The following is a 22,501-nucleotide window of genomic DNA, read 5'->3' as shown; positions in this document are numbered from 1 at the left end:
CCTGAGCTGGCTTTGCCACTGCAGTCTTGTAGGGCCTTTTAGCTGGTCCTAATTCTGTTTAAATTCCTCCTCCCATCCTTAGCTTTGGGAATCTACCCAAAAGTGATGACTGCAACTGTGAAACACGAAGTACAGTTGTGTACACTTACCATAAATGTCGATGTTGGAGTGTATTCACTGTTGCAGTCCTGGTTACCCTGCCACCAGCCCCCTTCTCTTTTTGGATATACCTCTGCTTTCCTTTGCTATCTTCAAAAGCTTTTTGGTGCATTTGCTTTTTTGTTGGCGGTATAACCTTGTATATTTATAGATTTAATTGCTTCCCATTAAGGGGACACCTGACATCTAGGGCAAAAAAAACTGATGTAATGGCGTCGGCAATATGTTTTATACCCCAGACGACCTGACATCATGGAAGAAGGGACAGCAACCGACGCAGGACCCAAGACTTTGTTAATCAGGCCGACTGAGGGCTACTGCAAGCAGATAACCCAAAAGTGATGACTGCAACAGTGAATACACTTGAGTATCTACATCTATGGTAAGTGTACACAACTGTACTTTCTGCAATTCGTATGGGGTTACATGTATTGGTAACATATGCAAGTACAATTGTAGATTCTCTTTTATAAGACCCGTTGCTCCTACTACTGTTGGAACTGTCTGGGTATCTTTCTTCCACATTGCTCTCGTTTCTGCCTGCAGATCTTGATATTTTATGATTTTGCGTCTCTCTGTATGCAAGACATTGTAGTCACTGGGTGTGGCGGTTTTAATGATCAGTGCTACTTTTGTCATCTTTTCTTGGACCACTACATATGGTTTTCTAGCATCTATCCTTTGAACTGTTGGTAATGGGTGATCCCTTATGATATAAACTTTATCATTTTCTGGGATGCTTTGTGGCTCATTTTTCCAGTGTTTTTCAGCCATTTCACTACCATAATGTTTGCACAATCCTCAGTGCAACAGTCATGCCACATTATTTTCCCTTTCAGTAATACAGTCCTGCCATTAGTATGTCACAACCAGCAGCGAGGTGTGCAACTGTTTCCAATTCAGTTTTACAAAACCTACATTTGTTAGTTTGTTTCTCCCACATGTTCAATGGACTTTGTAAACCAGTATGTATGTAGCCCACTGTCTTGGGCCACCAATATTAACCTTTCATCTCTTGGTTTGAATTTGCCTCTCTTTAATCATTCCTGCGTTCATTCCTGATCAACATGAGGTTCTTCCAGAAGTTTTCTATACTTGCATCTATATTTGTGAATTTTCCACATTCCTTGCCTTCTCATCTAATCCTTCACTTTATATTCTTTTTGTTTTTTGGCACTTTCAGTTGCCTGATTTTTACTACTTCTGGTTTGATTTCCATTCCTGCTTGATACCAATATGCTTCTGGTAGATTAAGCAGAGAAGTCATCTTAGATTTATTCTCCTTATGTTTCAAAACTTTCACTACATTTGGGTCTTGTGAGATCAGCAGATATGTGTGGAGGGGTCTATATTAGAACATCTAAGTTTCAAAACTTCGAATGTTCTAATATCGACCACTATTCAGCGAAAGCTGAAAATATCAAAGCAACAGAAAACCAATTTTTTTCTTAGGGAAGGAATTTGGTTGTCTGATGTTCGTGTTTCACTGTTGCAGTCATTACTCTTGGGTTATCCTGTTGGCAGGCTACCCTCAGTCGGCCAGAATTCCAAAGTCTAGGTCCAGCATCGGTTGCTGTCGCCTCTTCCCTGACATCAGTGCGCCAGGGGTATAAAAGATGCAGCCAACGCCATTTTCTTCAGTCTTTCTTGCCGCGTGGTGCCCGAAGCAAAAGCAGTTCGCAAGTGCCGGTCGGCCAACTCCTGAGATTTTCAAATCCGAATTTCAGAACCAAAGTCTTCATTAAAGCTAAGTACCCCGTTGGGGAAACTTTTTTCTTGCTCCAGACCAATGTCAGAAAAAGTTAACAATTGTATTTCTTGTGGGAAGCAAATACCTCATAAGGATTTTCACTCTTACTGTATCCCTTGCCTAGGCCCTGATCACAACGTTGCTAGCTGTCGGTTTTGTGCTAGATTTAACCAACGCACTATTAAGTGTCAGTTTGATTTTGCATTTCATTACTTTGGCTGAAGATTTAATTATATAATGCCGTCGGACCAGCCGACAACCGGAGTTTACAAAAAACGCAAGGACAAGGAAAAGGATAGGCATCTGAGGTCCAAAACCGACGACGAGGCCTCTGCTAGGCCAGTCGCTGGTTCTCAGTGAGGTGCTTTCGCAGCCCCTGGCGCCCGCTACCTCAGAGCCACAGGCCGCTTCCAACTCCCACGTGGAGCTGACTGGGCCTCTGGATACTCAAGGTATTGAATAAACCACAAAGCTGAGAAAAACACACTTTGTAATAGCAAAGATTTCGGATAAAATCCTTCCTCAATACTAATACAAACAAATCTAAAAACCAAATGGTTTGAATACAGGTCAGCAAAGTCACATGCCCAGCAGTCCAAAGATCATGTGACCACAAATATACAAAACAAAATTATTAAAATTAGAAAAAATATAAAATTATCGCAACTTGGTATGTTGCAATTTAACAAGAACAGGTTTCAGGGTAATCATATTATTTAAACCTGGAAAATGGATTCTTAGGTTGAATTCTGACCATTTTCCATATTGTTTTGTATATTTGTGGTCACATGATCGGCTTCTGAGGGTGTCTTCAGACCTACACAACTATATATTAAGCCATCTTCAGCTCTAAAGACAAAGAAACAAGTACATCATTCTCCTGCTCAGACTTCCATGCCTAAAAAACAGATGCTCAAAATGGCTGAAGACCTAATTACTTTAATCAGGGGCTCCCACCCCCTCCTGGTAAGAGGCCTAGGCAAGAGACAGAGTATGATTCTTTTGATCAGGTTTCTATTTCCTCTGATTCCTCTTCTGAACAGAATTACCTCATGCTTCTCTATGAGGATTCTGATGCTGAAGAATTCATTCCTTCAGCCTCTCCTCCTGAGGATTATTCTTTTGGGGAAACCCTGCATACCATGAGGGAGCATTTCCACTGGGAGAGCCAAGATTATTCTGAATCTAAGAAAAGGCTCAGGGACTTTCTACTACTACTTCAGCACAGACCCCTTGCTATTCCACCTGTTCTAGACATTGTAGATGATGTATTTTCAGAGTCCGGCCTGTCCCCTGACTCTTTACCCCATGCACCTGCTAAGCCAGACAGATACTACAGGGTCCCGGATTCTCATAAATTCCTATATAAAAACCCCGCTGCTGACCCAGAAACTATTTCTCAGGGTCCCAAAGGGGTCAAAGCTTCCACTGCAAAAAACCCTGTCCCCTCTGATAGGGATTCTAGGGCTCTAGACAGATGGGGGAAAAAAGTCTACACTTCTGCTACCCTGGCTGTAAAGGCTTTAAATTGTCAGTTTCATATGCTTAAATATCAGCAATATTTAATGTCACTGCTTAAACAGAAATTGTTGACAAATACTGAATGTTCAGAAAACAAGGAATTACAGGATTTATTGCATGCAGCTGAACAAGTGGGAAAGCATACTTTGCAATGTGGTTATGATTCACTGGAGGCCTCTCATGCAGGGCCGCTGTTACAGGTTCTGTTATTAGAAGGCATGCTTGGTTAAAGGAACAGAATCTGCCTGATCTTGTTAAAGCAAAATTATTAGATGCACCATTACAGCATGATACTTTGTTTGGTACTAAAGCAGAAGAGGTGTTGAAATAAATGGAGGATAAAGCAAAATCCATGCAGACAGTCAAGGATTTCTTACAGGTACAGCCACCCAGGTTTAGCAGGAACTGGCCTTCTAAAAATTGGTCCTTTCCAGTGTCAGACAGGCCACAAAGAGGCAGATACATGCGTCCCAGAGGCAGATCTCAGCCCCAAGGCTCATACAGGCATAAACAATGGGGTGCTCCTACCTCCAAAAGCGGAGAAGACAAATCACAGCCTTACAGGAAACAGTCCCGATGACTTTCCTCTACCACATCCAAGCACTTTTCTTTTGGCAGCCCCCTTGGGGGAAAACTAGCACATTTTTCATCAAATTGGCAAATGGTTACCCAAGACAAATGGGTCCTGAACATAGTGTCCCAAGGCTACAGGTTCCATTTTCACACTCTACCAAGGTCAAAAGGTATGCCAGACGTGCCACACAATCAATGGGCAGAGGCACAAAAACAAATTACAGCCCTCATGGACATGAGGGCCATTCAGCAAGTACCACAACAAGAGCAGGGACAAGGATTTTACTCCAGACTTTTCCTAGTACCCAGAAAGGACAAAACCTGGAGACCAATACTGGACCTGTCTATGCTAAATACGTTTTTCTGGAAGTTCCAAAATTCAAGATGTTGACTCTACAGCAGCTACTGCCCATGCTGGGCAAGAAGGCTTGGCTCGTAACTTTGGACCTAAAAGAGGCATACCTGCATGTCCTAGTCAGACAATCTTGCAGAAGATTTATTTATTTCCAGTTTGATGACCGGGGAGGTCCACTGGGCTCAGGGAGCCCATTTTCAGTGGAGGCCCGGGGAGAAAAGCTCCACAAATCTAATTAGATGTAAAACATACATAGTATAAAAAATACATAGTACATAATAAAAAGATCAAACAAAAGACACAAACAGTTTGATTCAATGTCAATGTGATAAACAGCAGAATGAACAAATAGTTCAGAAGAAGAGAGTATATAGTATAGAAGTTGGTGGAAGTAATTTGTTATAAGAAACAAATTAATAATTAAGAGTGGGTTAGGAGAGGAGAGGTTGAGAAGTAAGGAGAGGTAAGCCAGGGGTAAGGAGAGAAGAGGGTTTGAGAGGCAAAGGAGGAAGAGAGCAGTTGCATTTCCTGTTAAGTAAGTAGTAGGAATGAAGTTGAGATTTGAAGCTATTGAGGTTATTGCAGGTCCGTAGGCTGGAGGGAAGAGAGTTCCATTTTTTTGCTAGGGTACAGGATAAGAGTAGCTGGCCAGCTGGGCGCTTGGGTTTATGAATGGTCAGCAGGTTTTGGTGAGAGGAAGTAAGAGGTCTGGGAGGGGAATATGGTTGCAGTATGTAAGATACCTCAGTTTCATAGCTGGCTCAATGTATTACCAATTCTCTGCACTGCCCTTTGGCTTATCTACTGCGCCCAGGGTCTTCACAAAATGCCTGGCACCAGTAATTGCGTTTTGCAGACTAAAAGGAATTCAAATATATCCCTACTTGGACGACTGCCTAATTCAAGCAGAGAACAAAGATATTCTTCTAAAGCATCTGGCGTTTGTAAAAAGATTACTAATTGGCCTAGGGTACACAGTAAACAAAAATAAATCAAAACTGGTGCCCTCTCAAGAGATAATATTCCTGGGTGCAAGCTTAAATACAGTTGCCCAGATGGCTTATCTCACGCCAGACAAACAAAAGCATCTGACTACTTACTTCAAGAAATTGGCAACAAAAACCCACTTATCTGCATGGAAAATCCTGCAGGCCATGGGTTTCATGGCATCCTGCATTCTACTAATTCCATATGCCAGACTGCATATGAGGAAACTACAATGGTATCTCAAAAGTGTTTGGACTCAGCATTGCCACAGCCTGGAGACAATAATTGCACTCATTCCCTGTCTGCAACAGGAGTTTTGATGGTGGGCAGGAGCCTGTCACCACAACAAGGGTCTGCCATTCAGTCTACTCACAGCCAGACAGTCACTGACAACGGATGCATCAGATTATGCCTGGGGGGCCCATATGGCAGGAAAATGTATTCAGGGCACATGGCCTGCAAACCAGATGCATCTTCACATCAATCAAAAAGAGATGCTAGCTGTTCAAAATGCTGTGACAGCTTTCAAGGACCTGCTTCATCCAGGACAGTTACTGATAAAGACAGACAACACTACGGTCATGTGGTACATAAACAAGCAGGGAGGTACACATTCCTAACCCCTCTGCAGACAAGCAATGACCTTATGGGACACAGCATTGGCTTTTCAAGTTCACCTGCAAGCACAATTCCTGCCAAGAAAAACAAATACTCTGGCAGATGAACTAAGCAGAAACCTCATGAATCCCCACGAATGGAAACTGGATCCACAAGTCTTCAGCATGGTAATAAGGAAATGGGGATGCCCAGACATAAATCTATTTGCCTCCCCTCACAACTGCCAATTGCAGAGATTTTGCACAAGGATTTATCACAAGCAAGCATGGAAAGTGGATGCCCTATCCTTCAGCTGGAAAAATCTAACAGTATATGCCTTTCCTCCACTGCCTCTCCTACCCAGGGTACTCCTAAAGGTCAGACAAGAGAAGGCAAAAATGATACTGATTGCACCAGACTGGCCATGCCAGCACTGGTACCCAATCCTAAAGAGCTTGTCTCAAGGTCCAGCATGGATATTGCCTCAAATGTCTCACTTGCTGACCCAACAAAACAATCAGATCCTGCACAGCCAACTCAGGACCTTAAATCTGGCAGCATGGCGGATAATGTAGCCATTCAAAACACTCCTCTTTCAAAAGCTGTTTTGGATGTTATCTTGGAGGCCAGGAGGCCCAGTACCAGAAAATCTTATGCAGAGAAATGGAAGAGATTCTGTGCTTGGAACCAGGAACAAGGCATTGACACGTGTGTACCAAATATCCCTCAGATTTCACAATACCTAACCGAGTTGCTGAACAAAGGCCTTTCTTTCTCATCAATTAAGATTCACGCCTCTGCCATTTCAGCCCATTACAATGTGGAACCACCTATCTTTTCTCATCCTTTAATAAGGCAGTACCTCAGAGGGGCCAAAAACATTAGGCCTCCAAGAAGAGCACCAATTCCGGCCTGGGACCTCAATTATGTTCTGGAAAACCTCACACTGCCTCCTTTCGAGCCAGCATCAACAGCAGATATAAAATTCTTATCCTGGAAAACAGCTCTGCTCCTAGCAATAACCTCTGCAAGGTGAGTCTCGGAGTTACAAGCACTCATGGCTGTGGAACCTTTCATCATTTTTCCTCCAGACAGGGTTTCTCTGAGGACAAACCCTACATTTATGCCTAAGGTGGTGTCCAGTATGGCCCTCAACCAAACCATTCACTTACCTACCTTTTTATCCAAATCCACAGGACAAGGGTGAGAAAATTCTGCATTCCTTGGACATACACAGGCAGCTACGCTTCTACTTGGACAAAACTAAAGCTTTCAGAAAGACTGAGCAACTTTTAGTGTCATATGCTGCGGGATCACAAGGAAAGGCTATCTCAAAACAGACTATTTCTAAATGGATAGGCCATTGCATCCATTTCTGCTATTCTCAACATGGCAAATCAGTGTCTAAGGGCATTAGGCCTCATTCCACCAGAGCAGCAGCCACTTCAGCAGCCTTCCTCAGAGGAGTACCAACCAAAGATATCTTAGAGGCTGTAACCTGGACTTCAGTGCACACCTTCACAAAGCACTACCACTTACCTCTTTACTCTTAAGTCCAGAGCAGGCTTTGCCACTGCAGTCCTGCAGGGCCTCATAGCCTCTCCTAATCCTATTTAGCCCAGCCACTCATCCTCAGCTTTGGGATTCAACCCAATAGTAATGACTGCAACAGTGAAACACGATGAACATAGTACAGTTGTGTACCTACCATAAATGTAGATGTTCAAGTGTATTCACTGTTGCAGTCCAGGTTACCCACCCACCATCCCCCTTTCCTTTGCTGGGTCTATCTGCACTTCTCTATCCTATACAACCTATTTGGTGTATTTGCTTGTAGATGAAGGATATGTTATTTTTGTGCATGCATACTTATTGGCATATTTTTCAGCCTACCAATTCGGGGGCACCTGACATCTGGGGCAAGAAAAACTGAAGAAAATGGCATCTGCTGCATCTTTTATACCCCTGGCGCACTGACGTCAGGGAAGAGGCGACAGCAACTGACGCCAGACCTAGACTTTGGAATTCTGGCCAACTGAGGGTAGCCTGCCAGCAGGATAACCCAAGAGTAATGACTGCAACAGTGAATACACTCGAACATCTACATTTATGGTAGGTACACAATTGTACTTTTCTGTTGCTTCGGTATTTTCAGTGCTGTGGTGGAAAGTTACGGGTCTGGTTCAGGTAAGTGTGTGATTGAGTGCGGGTTAGGTTAGTTAGGGTAAGGGTGCGAGATAGGTATGTGTGCGATTGTGTGGATGTGAGGGTTAGGGCGGGGTAGGTGAGTTAGGGTTAGGGCGCGGGTGAGGTGAGTTTGCGATGGTGATGGACCTTAGGGTTTGGGTTTGGGTTAAGGTAAGTGGATAGTTAGTGGTGTGTGTATAGCTTAGTGTAGGGTTAGGTGTAAGATTTTAAGTATATGTGTGTGGATTGCTGTTTGTTTGGTGTGCTTGTGTTGTGTGTATGTGTTTTGGAACAACAAATTTTTTCCCTTGGAAAAAAATCGCTATTTTGTGTGTTCAATGTTTTCAGCTTTCGCTGAATAGGGGTCAATATTAGAGCATTCAGAGTTTTGAAACTTAGATGTTCTAATATAAACCCGTGTGGAGTCCCATGATTGCAGATCTATAAAAGTAATGAATTTCAAGGAGGCCCATCCCTCCTTCGGAACAGAGAATATATAATCTTGGTATGCACTAATTTTTGTAAATCATTTGATGAGCATGAAGCATCCTTCTTTTCCTATCTAATCTATCCAATACATTTTGGGGCCAGTTAATCACATATTATGGATGCTGAAGATCAGACTGTTCTCATCATTGGTCCAAATAATGCAGACTATATTAACCTGACAAGTCAACCCCTTTACGGTTGCTGGAGGCTGTACAGTACTGGAAAAATATATTACTAAAATGCAGCATGTTTAGACTGCTAATGAATGAATGGATTCTTCAGTAAAAAAGCAAAAGAATTACAATGTTACAGCAGTTTTTTTTTAAAAAAAAACACAAGTCATACAAAAATTAAAAATATTACTGCATATAACATACTTTTGGTGGGGAGGGGTTTATATGTTTGTGGGATACCTACATCTCATTTTGACATCTTACGTCTTCTCTGTCATCAAGAATAGCTATCCCTTCTGACATCACTCAACACAGGTCTGACCTACTTGAATGGCTGATGATGCTGTAATGTTGCAGCATAAATCTCCAAAGTCCACAAAGCTGAATCCTGGACAAATGGGGGCCCTATGTAAGGTTGAGTCATGTCCCTGCCCAGCCATACCAATATCCTATTACTTGGCTGTCTCTCCGCATTTACCATAAAATCCTGTTCAAACCTGTCCGTGTAAGTGCTATTTTCTTATTTGCTTTCATTTAAAACTTTTATTTCAAAATTTGCAGAAAAACAGTTGATGGCCTTTAAGTAAAACACTCGCATTGAAAACAGACTTAGCATAATAAGCAGTAAACCTCTCTTCCCTTGAAACTCATATTTAATGAAAATGCATCTGGCACCTCATTTAACTACAAGATTTGCTTGGATTCGTACTCAAATGGCATGTAGTGAAGAACTAATGGTGTCTATGTGAAGCATGCAGGAATTCAAAAGGTAAATGTGTAACACATTTTCTAACCGCGTAGGATGGATTACTGGACACAAGTATCCCTTTTCAGGAGCAGCCCATTAGTACTGTCTGGTGAAGTACCTTGGCAGAGTCATGTCGAAGACAAATGAAGGCTGAGGGAATCAAGCATGTACTACTTGAAGACGTTCTGTAACCGCTTATAACCTTACTCATCTCTAAGTGCTAGATTAACTGTTGTAGCCCAAACACTGCATTTCACACCTGTGTGCCTGCAAAAACAAGTAATTACAATATATTCATAGTTGAAATATTAACATTAAACTCAGACGTCATGCTGTCCCATTTTACTCGCAGCTAAATAATTACAGTATCAACATTAAGGAGACCAGGGATCACAACCAAAGAACAAGGCGCTTATGATGATGCTCCTGCTTGGTTACCTTTGAGGAGCCTAGCCCAAATTTTCAGTTGCCCCACAGCACTGTCTGTGACTTGCTAAAGTAAAGGGTATAAATATCAAGTAAAAATAAGAGATGTTCTGCAAAATTGGAGACAGGTAAGAGCACAATACTGGAAATCACTTAAAGTTAACAGAATAAAAGGTTTTGCATCAACATGTATTTTTATTAACCACAAAAATGTTGACATTCTAATGACTAGCATTGACTGACTGTAATCAAGGAGTGATTTACCAAAGGGGGAATAAGTTTATGGAGGTCTGGCAGTTGGTGTCAAGGATTAAAGCTATTGCCTTGTGATTTGACTCTGACCAAGTCACTTGAGTGTTTTCTTGTTGTCATATGAAAACTACTTAAGTGTTTTCTGACAGGGACATTTTACACACACATATGTACAGAGAGATGCACATTTGGATTGCAAATGCTGCAAAACTAAAAGAAATTGATCCAGGCCATCTACCTTCTTTCACTTTTGGCTCATCATTCCCATGGTGGGGGGGGGGGGGGTTGCTTCATAATGCTGCAGAAAAATCCATTTTCTGTTCTGCTTTTCAGTACTAGCACTCCACACACCAGTTCCTGAAAAGTCTCCCACTTGCTCTGCTTGCAAGATCCAGTCTTATTGGCTCAAATCATCTGCCAGTGAAAGAGACTGGAGCTAGCAAACAAAGCAGGAAATAGAGCAGTATTGGTTCGCATGCAGAGCAGGAAAGCTTTTTTTTTTATGTAATGTTCCTTGCTGTAAGGCCAGGTCCCACAGCTGCATCTGGCCCTGCTTGCTAGACATGCAAAAGCAGGTTAGAGGATCACCAGCAGGCAGAGCAGCTGTTTGCATCCTTCATACCAAGAGAAAAAAGTGGGCATATTTCCAGGCCAGCACAAAGTAGTTATTAAATTATATTACCATGTGTCATGGGTACAGTGGAAAAGCCCTGAAGGGCCTAATGAAAGCCCATTCAACCAGGGCAGCACCTACAACAGCAACTTTCTTTGGAAATGTTTCAGCCCAGAGTGCTGCATGAAAAGTCTTGGACTTCTGTGTATACCTTTTCCAAACATTACAGACTGGCTCAATCCAGAAGCAAGTCAGGGTTCACCTGTGGGGCATGTTCTAACTGTATCAGTCCATTGGGGGAAGCTGATTGCTTTAGCTTCCTGTGGATAAGGACACATACTAAAGAAGTGATCATTATGATGAATGTAGTACTTGAATGATTTCACTCACTATTACAGTAAATGTTTAATCAGATAGATCACTGCTGTAGTACAAGCTCCCACATACCTTTCCTGTGCTATCTCATGGTCCTTGGTGGCCAGGAAGTAGCAGAGGAACTGGAATTGCAAACTGTAAAATTAAAAAGCTGCAGAGGGAAAGGCATATAAACCTCCCATGCATCCTTTCCTCCTTAAAGCTAACAGAACTGATCAGTACCTGCATATGCTGACCTTGGATACTCCTTCATGGGTCTACAGTGTATCCTAGCTTCTGTTATCTAAAAATGTTCTGAAATTAATGAAACAAACTCCTTAGGTTCTCGAAGGCTTTACTGCCTGAGGGTTGGGAGGGCATTACTTGCCACTGTCTGGGATATACTTGCTGTCATTTTTTTCAACCGAAAAGGGACCCAGAATGGTACAAGCTGATTTGTATTGGGCCACCATCCTGGCCTGCACAAGGAGACCAGCATCACTTGGAGATCTCTGAGAAGCTGTGGTATTCATGCTTGTTGGATGGACACTGGCCTCTACCCAATTCCTATGAATAAGGAATCTTCATCAATGACCCTTCCCCTTTGAGCATCTACTGTTAGTGATGAATGTACTCTCCAACTGTATGTGTCATATTAGTTGATCTATGAATTAGACCTTTTCTCATTGGTCCCATATCTCTCCTCAACTCCTCCTGTACTCGACTGGCTTCTCCATCTAGCTCCTACTGTTGCTGCAAGTTTAGCATGTGTATATGTGGGTACTTCTCGATAACCGTGCAGATGTCTGGATTGTCTGATCCTCATTTATAGTTGATTTGCTGGATATATGCTCTGTTAGTGCTTGGGTTGGACTAGTTAATTCAGAGGCTTGATGTGCTTTCAAAATATGATGTCACATCTGAAACTAGAACCGTAGCCCTGATTGGTGCCCCCAAGTTTTGCATTATAAGCATGAAAGCTTCTGATTTCAAGCAAAAGGCCATTAGAGTGGGCACAGCAATTTTTTCGAGTGTTTCCTTCACAGCAGTGAACTTCTGAAAGATCTGATATAGTGAGCACTTCCATATTTCATTTATAAATAAATATTCTGTTTAACAAAATACTAACCGAAAGATTTTCATTTCAGCTGTGTTCTGGGAAAGATGCAATGAACTTCAAGACATTGAAAAGATAATGGCTCAAATAGAAAGAGGTGAAGCAAGGATCCAAAGAAGAATAAGCATTAAGAAAGCTCTTGACACAAAGGTACTTTTACTCTTCATTGTTGAATTATTCCTTGGCTTTGGACACTTTTTGTTGATATCTCCCTACAGATATGAAAATAACCTATTGATACCGAAGCTGGAAGTTGACAACCATAAGCCCTGATTGTAGCCAGTGGAATATCTGAATTTCCCAGATCCTACTGCTGTTCATGCCGTTTTTTCTTCTTCTTCTGCGTTAACAGTTGCTGTAAAATCCAGTTTGAATTCTCCACATAAATTTGACAAGTACTTCTTTCAGTTTGGCTATATATATATATATATATATATATATATATATATATATATATATATATATATATATATATATATATATATTGACTAGCAGGCAATGGCTACATCATCTGTTACCATGATAATGGGGTTGGGAGTGTGGCTTAATGGCTAAGGTGTTTGCTTTACAAACACAGGGTCACAGGGTGCAGGGTTTGAGTCTCACAAGGGATGATTGGCTAGGCTTAAAATGGCTCGCAATGGCAGTTAGCTTAGTACTAAACTATGAACTATGAATACCTGAGTGATACATGCCCGTTTGTGTACTGAGATGCTCAAAGATTACTTTCTAGCACCTGTATTTACAGAGGAACAATTGGCCATACCCAGGTATTGGGGAATTTATTATTATTCTGTATTAACCAGGTAAACCCAACCATGTGCAAATGTAGGGTTGCCACCTTCGTTCACGGCTAAAACCGGAGCCACGCCACGCCCCTCGCGTCACCAGTAACCCCGCCCGCCCCACCCCCTCTCCCACCAACATACCGCCTATTTTGTGATGTCACGACAGCATCACTCAACGGGAACGCCCTCTTTTTTCGTTCCCGCCGCCTGCTTTTGGCTGATTTGCTATGCTTTTCTGTAAAAAAAAAGCATAGTAAATCAGCCGATCAATGGGAACGCCCTCTTTTTTCTCTCCCGCCGCCTGCTTTTGGCTGATTTGCTATGCTTTTCTGTGAAAAAAGCATAGTAAATCAGCCGATTTACAAACTCCGATAGTCTGTTCCTTTTTGAAACAGAATACCGGAGTTTGTACAGTGTTTTCCGGACTACCGGAGAATCAGTTTGATTTCCTGATAGTCCGGAAAAAAAACAGAGGGGTGGCAAGCCTATGCAAATGTAGAGTGAGAAAACTCAAACCCAGGATTTACAGAATTAAGCTCTCTGACAGTTTATAGCCTTAATCCTCTGAGCTGAAGTGCTGACAGTACAGTGTAATTAGTGGGAACTGATGGAATCACCTCTGTTTGGACACCAGCTGTCAACTCTTTAATAACCTGGTAACTGTTTTGGCTCTATTTCTCATAATCACTCAGACAAGCATTCAAGGTGGTGTGAACAACATGTGCATGGACTGCATGTTTACACTTTTCTTGCAGAGATGTAGTGTAGTTCCAAAATGCATCCTTGTCTTGCACCAGCTTTTCTGGCAAGCATGTTAAGGAGATTATTTCTAACTTTAAAAGAAGAGGAGACTAAGTGATCTTTCTTTGCTAATGTTAGAAAGCATGGAGGGAGGCTCACTGGCAAAGAGGGAACATCCTACACAGAAAATGACCTGAGGTATAGTGCTTTAGTACAAGGCATCAGTGGGTTGTCTTCTCTGTCTTGGTGGAGGGTGAGGGTAGGATTATGCAGCCCTGGCAAAGTCTGAGTCAGGGCTTCTGAGGGTTGCTGTGTATTGCAGAGAATAGTTCATAAAGATGTGCACAGTAAGGTCAGAATGCCTGTGTTTCCTTTTTGGTGTCATTGTCTGTTTTGAGTTTAAGGGTAGTGAAATGGTCAGCTCCAAAGTAAAACGTGCATTTATCAGGATGATAATGTAGCAGGTCACTTTCGTCTCCTTCCCCCACCATGTATATAATTTTTTTCTTATTTTTGGTAAAGTCCCAGTGCACGGCTAACCCTGTATATCTTTTGTAGGTAGCAGATTGGAGCGAGAGGCACTGGGACATGGCTGATGGTTTGCAAGTTGTGGAGGAAAAAAAGCTTTATGAAGCCAAGAAAATTGCTGTAAATCATTCAAGGAGATTCAAAAAAAAGTGATGCCATGTTTTAAACACCAGGATAAGGCAAACCTTAAGGCACCAGTTGGGTGCAACAAGCTCCCAGAAAATCCCAGAGTAGTCCACAAAACCTACTGTGACTCCAGCGAAGCAACCAGCCTAGTTTGGGGTTTGAGTAAGGCAGGTAATTTTCCCCTCCCAGAAGTAGTAATTTTGCACTTTGGTACAGGCTGTGCGTGTTAATCATCCTGCTCTTTAAGGGGCCTCTACAGTAAGCACACAGTTGGGGTTTCCGTCTTTGGCAGCTTTTTCTGAGATAGTTCAATCTTTCCTTTCCTGGAGCATTCCTGCCCCACTTAGGGTAAAGTTACCCACATACCTTTCATTTCTTTCCTGCTTCTCATGTGGTTTGGATCTTGCTCTTGTGTGTACGAGATGGAAAGACCCTTATGTCCGGTGACTGAAAAAAAACAACTTTTAAGTGCTTCTGCAGTTATCAGGTGAATTCGGTTGGAAGCCACCAAGCCACATGTAGGAATCTTAAGAAGCATGCTGCCTATTTTCATTGCCACACTGTGGAAGAAATGCAGTAGCACAACTCTGTTCAGCCAGATGATTCTTATTAGGATCCTGGACACAAGATAGACCATAAGGAAAAGGATCAGGGTACCAGATCAGTCATTCTGTTCCAGCTTCTGAACTTCACTGCTTTGATAGAAGTCTCTAAGTCCTTGTTTTTGTGGGAAGATCCTCTTCTGATGGTAGAATGAGCTCCTAATTTTGACTGTCTGTGGCATGTGTGAGACATCTAAGTGATGCCAATTGCGGTACCATCTTTTGGAAGTGAGACAAGGGGGTTGAGCAGCCTTGTGCTTCTCTTAAGTAGGCAGCAAGCTAATGTCGCATGGCAAGGCCTTCACATCGCCCGGACATACTTTTGACACTGAATTTGGGCCAAGGATGTATTCTACATTCAAATTTTCCTAAGGAGAATCTGGCTGCTTAGCAATAGTTTAGGTGATTCCCATTAGCTTTTCATTGTCCACAAGGCTTTTATTCGTGTGACATTGGACATGCAGATCTCCTCCATTAGGAGGAAATGAGTAAACATGGGGTGGAGCACATTTCCTAGGAATTGTTTGATATCATGCTGATCATTTATACCTGCATTTGTTCCTAGTGCTAGGAATCTTCTCCCAGTCTTCCAAATGTGACTTGTTGCTTTTGCAAGTTTTGTGAAAATGTCACTTGCTTGGCCCTTTAGATGTTAGTATTAAGAGGTGGTTTGTAACTCCTCCTGTTAATCTTTCCTCGAAGGGTACTTTAAAGGTTATGACATTTCTGCCTCTGCACTACAGAACATTTAATGGTTTTCCTCAGTCCTCCAACACAACTCCAAATGATCTTCCATTAGGAGGATATACAGTATGGTTCATAAGGGTCCTTCTTTGACTTGACCAGTGGCTACTTTCCTCTTCCTGGTAGTCCAAGTCTCTGATTGCACTTTGGTAAGAAAGAGAAGAGCAGAGGTGAGTCATCAATCTCTTGGAATCTGTCCCAAACTATGCTGCCTTTGCAGTCTGGAAGCACCAGGTCTAAATTTGAGCACCACGGTGCAGTAAATGTTGGTATTTCAGCTTCTGATATCCCTATCTTTGCACCACAATTAAGAATTCTCTTTAATACTCATCCCAGGGAATCACAGGGAAAAGGTAATAGCATTGAAAGCCAGGTACTGGTCATAATTTCTTCTTGCAGAGTTCAATATTGCAGCTTTGTGTTACTCAAAATTGAGGTCTCCACCACAAATAGCAAGGGTTAAACTGCTTCCATTTAGTTAGTAATGATCCAGGCACTTGCACATCCAGGTATCGAGCACTCTCACATCTGGCCAGATCGTGTGAAATGATTCACCTAGTTTCTACAGCAAGGATCTGGTGGCTGAACTTCACATTGAGAGGTTCTCTCCTCTGTCCAGCTCTCCAGTTGCCCCACTTGAGTGAGTGAGACTCACTAGTTTGTATTTAGGAGACACTCTTGGATCCTCCCCCCACTGTGTTGGGCCTGTGGTGAGACTTGAAATCAAGAGTATGAAAGTAATGCCCTTAATGCTCCAGCACAGTCCCCAGTGTGCTGTGTCCCAAATGGCACTTGCCTGTTACTGGTAGCTCTTGTGCACAAGGTGAGGGCAGACTGTCCCTTTTAACAGGTGGTAGTGTGTCTTTCTCCATGTCTTTCTTGGAAAGAATACCATGACTATCTTCATTTCTGAGACTGATGGCAAGACTTCATTGCCCTATAGTATTCTGCCAAACTGAGCCCTCCTTTGAGATGCCCTCAAGTTCAAGAATTTGTTGGAATTGCTGTCCTCTACTTTCTCCCTAGGAATACCTAGATCATTATCTGGGCAAAAAAGATGAGGAATCTTGGTTCATTCTGCCCTTTGGAGCCTGTTCTGTAGGATGCTCTGTGACAACCTAGGTGGGAGACGGTACAAGGAGGATAGCAAAAAAGACAGTGAGGGTAGAGAAGAATAAAGGTGATTGAGAGGTAGCAGAAATAATTTAGGAGGGAGGCATGAGCTTTTGTAGGTGTATAGCAGAAAACAGGAAGGAAAGGGACAGAACTGACTAGACTGTGGAAAGATGAGAGAGACAGAAGACTGGAGAAAAGCAGAACAGCTAAATTAATACTTTTCTTCCTCTTTCACAAATGAAAGCAAGGACAAGGTGATGGGGTCATGCTGCGAAGGATGTAATGTAGAATGGTGAGAATTGTGCAGAAATATGAGAATGGGGGGGTTAGAGGGAACTGCCAGCTGTTGGATATGATAAAGCCCAAGAACCAGCTTGGTGCCTCTGATTCATCAGAAATATAGCCAGTGTGTTGGCAGACTGCCTGTTGCAGCTCTTCATTCATTCACCAGCTAGTGCAGAAGTGCCAGAGGAATGAAAGATGGCAACTCCTCTGCAAGGAATGGAGCAAAAAAGTCCTGGTAACTGCAGGCTTGTTAGCTTAACAGCAGTTGCTGGGAAAATTAAAGTAAGTCCTGAGAAGAAGTCTAATAGCATTTCTAGGGGACAGCAATCTCCAGGACAGCAGTCAGTGTAAGTTTATGAGCTGAGAGTTGTCAACCAAGCATATCCTGGTTTCATGATGGGATTACAGATTAACATGACAGGAGTGTACAAGTAAACATAGTATTACCTGGACATCAGCAAGACCTTTGACTCTGCCCCACAGTGGAGGCTTATGGGAAAACTGGAGAGGTTGAGGTTAGGACAAAGATGAGGAATTAGATAGCTTTATGGTTGAATTTTAGGATAGAGAGGGTCATGGTGAGAGGGACAGCATTTAGTATTGGGAAAGGGACATAGTGGAGTACCACACAAATTGGTTCAGAATACAGTGCCCTTCATTGTGTTTCCCAGGTGTACATGATTGAAGAGAAAACAGGATCAGCCTCTTTGCTGATGATGCTGATACAGCAGTGGTGGATGGGAAAAGACTTGGTGAAAGATTTGGAAATGCTGAGCATGTGGACAGAGAGGTGGTAGTTAAGGTCCAGAGCAAACAAATGCAAAATCTTGCTCTTGGGCCCCAATGACCATGGTGTGAAGTATCATCCAGAAGGAGTGGAACTGGTGGCAACAAAGCAGGAAAAGGATCTGAAGGATGTTGATCACACCTGGATTGGGTCACTGGGAGCAGTGAGTGGGCAGTAGCAGGTGTAACAGAATATTGGGGTGTATCCGCTTGGGATGGATTCCAGAAATGCTACCATTCTTCATGGCCTTGGTCAGGCCATACCTTAATCACTGTCTACAATTCTGGAGGTCATAGAAGGAAAAGGACATCAAGATGCTGACAGGAATTCAAAATAAAGCTAACAGAAGGATCTGTGGGATGGAAAGGAAGGAGTATGAGCAGGAGTCAGAGGCGCTAGAGTTCCTCTCACTCGAGACCAGAAAATGCAGGGGAACCATGCTATTGCTGCACCAAGTCAAGTAAGGGAGGTATGAAGTGGTTATTCTGAATAAAAAAGATGTAGAGAGAAGGTGGGCACAAGCAGGAGGTTGTAGTGACTAACTTTTCTCTGGCTATGCAAAAAGACATTTTCATAAAGATTTTTTTTTTACTCCTAAAATGGACTGCTGCAGTGAGTGATAGAGAGGGTATTCACTGAGAAAGGACATATGACAGTGGAGTAAGGTAAGGGGCAGACACTGATGAAGTAGAATGCTATGGCTGTTGAAAGGAAAACTAGATCTATTACCTTGTTCTGACATTAAGAACATGTAATGCCTTCTGCAGGTCCCTGACTGAATGGAGAGGTGGTATCCTTGTATAGACTGTTGTAATCTACTCATTTCATCAAATGTCCCAGAGACTAATGTCTTGCCTGCCCGATAAGGAGTCTTGAGCTTTGGGTAGGGAAGCATGAGTTTTCCCCCCTGCTATTTTGGACTTAAGGCCCTTAATTACAGGTAAAACCCAAACTTGTCAGTGATCTATGAGTATTCATCACTAGTAACTATTAATCTCAATGGGAAACTTATCCAGTGCATAAGGAAATGTGCGACAATCACATTGCTGAAGCCAACACGTTTATTTGAGTTTAGTGCTTTCATTCTCTGGTAAATCATGGGGCATCATCACATCTGAAATAAACCATGCCCCCTGCCAAATTTAAATCTAACAGACACATGGAACAAGTTGTTACAACCAAACAGCATGGCTAAATCCATGCCTGAAATCTAAATGACCTATATCGAAAGTCATCTCGCTCATTAATCTACATATGCAAAAATTAAATTAAAAACATAGAACTACAGTACATTTGGTTAATAGAAGTGCATAAAACTTGGCATATAAATATATGCAGAATATGCAATGTGTCCGAATGTGTAAATGGAGAATGCATGTATGTAAAAGGAATGTGTATATAAAGTATGTACACTGTGCAGAAAGAAGATTGAACAAGAGAAGCTAATTAAATAAAATTGTAACTTGGCCGAATGCATTTTAAGTGCACTATTTATAACCGTAGTGTCCTTTAGACCACGCAACATTGCTGCATTCAGCCATAGCAGTTATATATTTTCCTTCACTTCAGTTTTGTTCTCCAGTGCCCCTATACTTGAGTCCATGAAAAAAATTTTTGGGATTGCAAACCTAAATTCACAATTACCACTGTTAAGGCTGTGTCTGTATAGTTCACGGGTAGTGTTTTTATAACCATGTTTTATGTGTTCAAAAATCCTTTCTTAGGGTTCTCTCAGTTTTCTCCATGTAGGAAGATAAAACAACCAGTGCAACTAGCGATCCATTTGTACCACAATTTCCACCATTAGCTAGTAACAATGGATCGTTTCTGTCCTTCAGTGCTAGTGATTCACCTTCATACACATTTACACTGATTTAGAAGTCTCACATATTTTAGTTCCATTTTCTTATCACCCCATTAACTAATTATTTTAAGGTGAAACCTCTCCAAAAAATTATCCTTAATATTCGTCCTTCTCTTATAAACAAGTAAGGGTTTGCTACTAGCTAGATCTTGCCGCTTTCCATTTGTAAGAACTTCTTACAGTATTTAGGAATGATGTCCTTTACTCAGCCCAACTGATCCATGGCATGTTTATAACTGTTCTTGTTATTACTGATAAAATGCTACTAATATTGTTAAAAGTACCATAGACTGTTGCCTGATACTTAGTTGCAAGTCCCTTTAAAATTAATGGGTTGAATCTAACAGCCCTACTTTGTGTCCTCAGCACTGACAACGTGGACTAAATCTCTTGGATAACCACTTTCCAAAAACAGATGTAAGAAAATCCTTTTCCTCATAAAATGTGGCATCAGAAATAATTTCTGGATAGCCTAACAAGTATCCCTTTAAGGCTTTTCTTTAAAAAAATGGATAGTAATTATTAAAGTGTAAAGAATTGGAAAATGTGGGTTTGCAAAAAATGTTAGATGAAAATTTCCCCACCTCCTTTTTAGTAGTAACATCCAAGTAATTAATTTCATGTTGGTGTTTAAATTTAAGGAAGTCAGTAGTATCTGTAAATTCTGTCACTTTCTCATCAACATTTGATCATAAAATAGGAATCTCATTGAGGAATCTTTAGTACAACTTCAAAAGGGGTAAAAAGCGAGTTAAAATCATGTTCATACTCCCATTTCCGTACATCTGTATTAGCATATATGGGAACTCAATCTGCTTCCATAGCTACCCCTTAATATGTTTAATGTTCACCTTCAGCAAGAAGTTATCCAAAACTATTCCTATGCATGCCTTTAAAAATCTTAATGTCCACAGCATTTAAAAAGGGACAATCTATCATTATTATTATGTTTCTAGATCTTTGTCATGAGTAAGCTAATCTAGAAAAAAGATCTGTGACATCTGTAGTCACAAAACTCACATTTTCCTCCCACAAGTCCTTTTGTGCCAGATTCCAAAGGACTTGTCTTCAGTGCAAGTGATCACTAACACTGAAAGCAGGCTGAGAACAGTTCTGTTGGAATTTGGCCCCTGGTATAAACCTGTTTCTACATAGGCTTTACATCACTGTAGGTCACTTACTCTGAGCAAAGTCTTTCGGAATCCGGGCAGACTTGCACTGAGAGCAGTTTTTTGGAATTTGGCCTTGTATTTTCCTAAGAAAGTTCCATGAATCCTTAAGAAAATAATTACCAATGACTGGAATAATATACATTGCTAGTTGTACTGGTTGTTCCTTTCTACGTGGAGAAAACTTAGAGAGATCCCTAAGAAAGGATATATGTACATGTACAATATTTTGAGGTAAAACAATTTAAATGCATTATATAGAGACAGTTGACTGTGGAAATTGTGGTTTTAGGTTTGCAGTCTCAGAAAAAAAATTCCTATGGACCCAAGGGGAGGGGGCATTGGAGAAGACTGAAGTGAAGGAAACTGTTCGCTCCAGCTGAACACAACATTGCCTGGTTTAAATGACACTGTGGCTATGAACAGTATACTTAGAATGCATTCAGCTAAGTTATAATTTTAATTATTTAGCTGCTTTTGTTCATCTCCTTTGTGCACAGTGTGCATATTTTGTATATTTTTATATACACATTCCTTCTATGTATACATTCTGCATTTACACAAACACATTGTATTTCCTGTATATATTTAAATTCAATGTGTTTTCCATGAAACAAACATATATTGTAAGTTCAATGTTTTAAATTCAATTTTTGTGTATAAAGTGAGTGAGATGACGCTTGGTACAGGGCATTTAGATTTCAAATGTGGATCTAGCCATGATTATTGGCTGTAACAGTTTGTCATGTGACTTGTCTGTTGTACTTAAATTTCAGAGGCGGCATGGTATATTTCAGTTCTGAAGAAGTCCTATGATTTTGAAAAGGATGGATTAACTAAACTGAATAAATGTGTTTTGGACTGAGCCAAGTGGCTGTTGAATATTTCTTAATGCACTGGATTCATTCCCATTGGGATCCCTTAATTATAGGTCTATATGTGATTGCTAGGCTAATGACCACAGTATGCCTTTTTAATCCTAGTCATGCTTCCCCAAGTGGATCTTACAAGTTTTGATACCCCAGAGTTATTTTAAGGGGTATATGTAGGCTTGGGCATGTGTGGTCAAGCAGTTACAGGCTGCCTTTGTTTAACAGAGGGAAGGTGTAATCTCAAAGATACTTGCCTGTCCCTCTAGCATGTCCTATTTACATAGAAGATGAGGTTTAGATCCATAGATTGATTAGTTCTGATGTTTGTTTTGTGGATCTGCAACAAGTCCATCAGAGAATACTTTATTGGCTAGATATAGACCAAGCCTCTCAGGAGTCTGTAAAAGATGGAGTACAGGGATAGGACTTTGAGGCAGTCCGTACATGACATGTTTATGCCATGTATTCTTTTTGTGAGGAACCTCTGTGGGCACTCCAGTTGCATTTGCCTTGTCAGATACATATCAAAGGGGGCACTGTGTGATTGGTCTGATAAGGACCGAATACAGGAGAACAAT

General features: G+C 41.5%; 1 protein-coding gene across 1 annotated transcript in view; it reads left to right on the top strand.

Moving 5' to 3' along the window:
- LOC122794851 (SWI/SNF-related matrix-associated actin-dependent regulator of chromatin subfamily A member 5-like) overlaps positions 1-22,501 on the top strand; it is a 1,390,680-nt gene that overhangs the window by 1,309,727 nt on the left and 58,452 nt on the right. Inside the window, exon 21 of the mRNA XM_044063455.1 lies at positions 12,333-12,451. Within this exon, the coding sequence (XP_043919390.1) occupies positions 12,333-12,451 (119 nt within the window). The remainder of the gene's footprint in view (positions 1-12,332; positions 12,452-22,501) is intronic.

Source organism: Protopterus annectens, chromosome 2.part1, assembly GCF_019279795.1.
Source record: "Protopterus annectens isolate FY-2018-M chromosome 2.part1, PAN1.0, whole genome shotgun sequence".
In the NCBI taxonomy this organism is placed as follows: Eukaryota; Metazoa; Chordata; order Ceratodontiformes; family Protopteridae; genus Protopterus; species Protopterus annectens.
The sequence above is the reverse complement of the archived record's forward strand: the minus strand, read 5'-3'. Positions and strand labels throughout refer to the sequence as shown.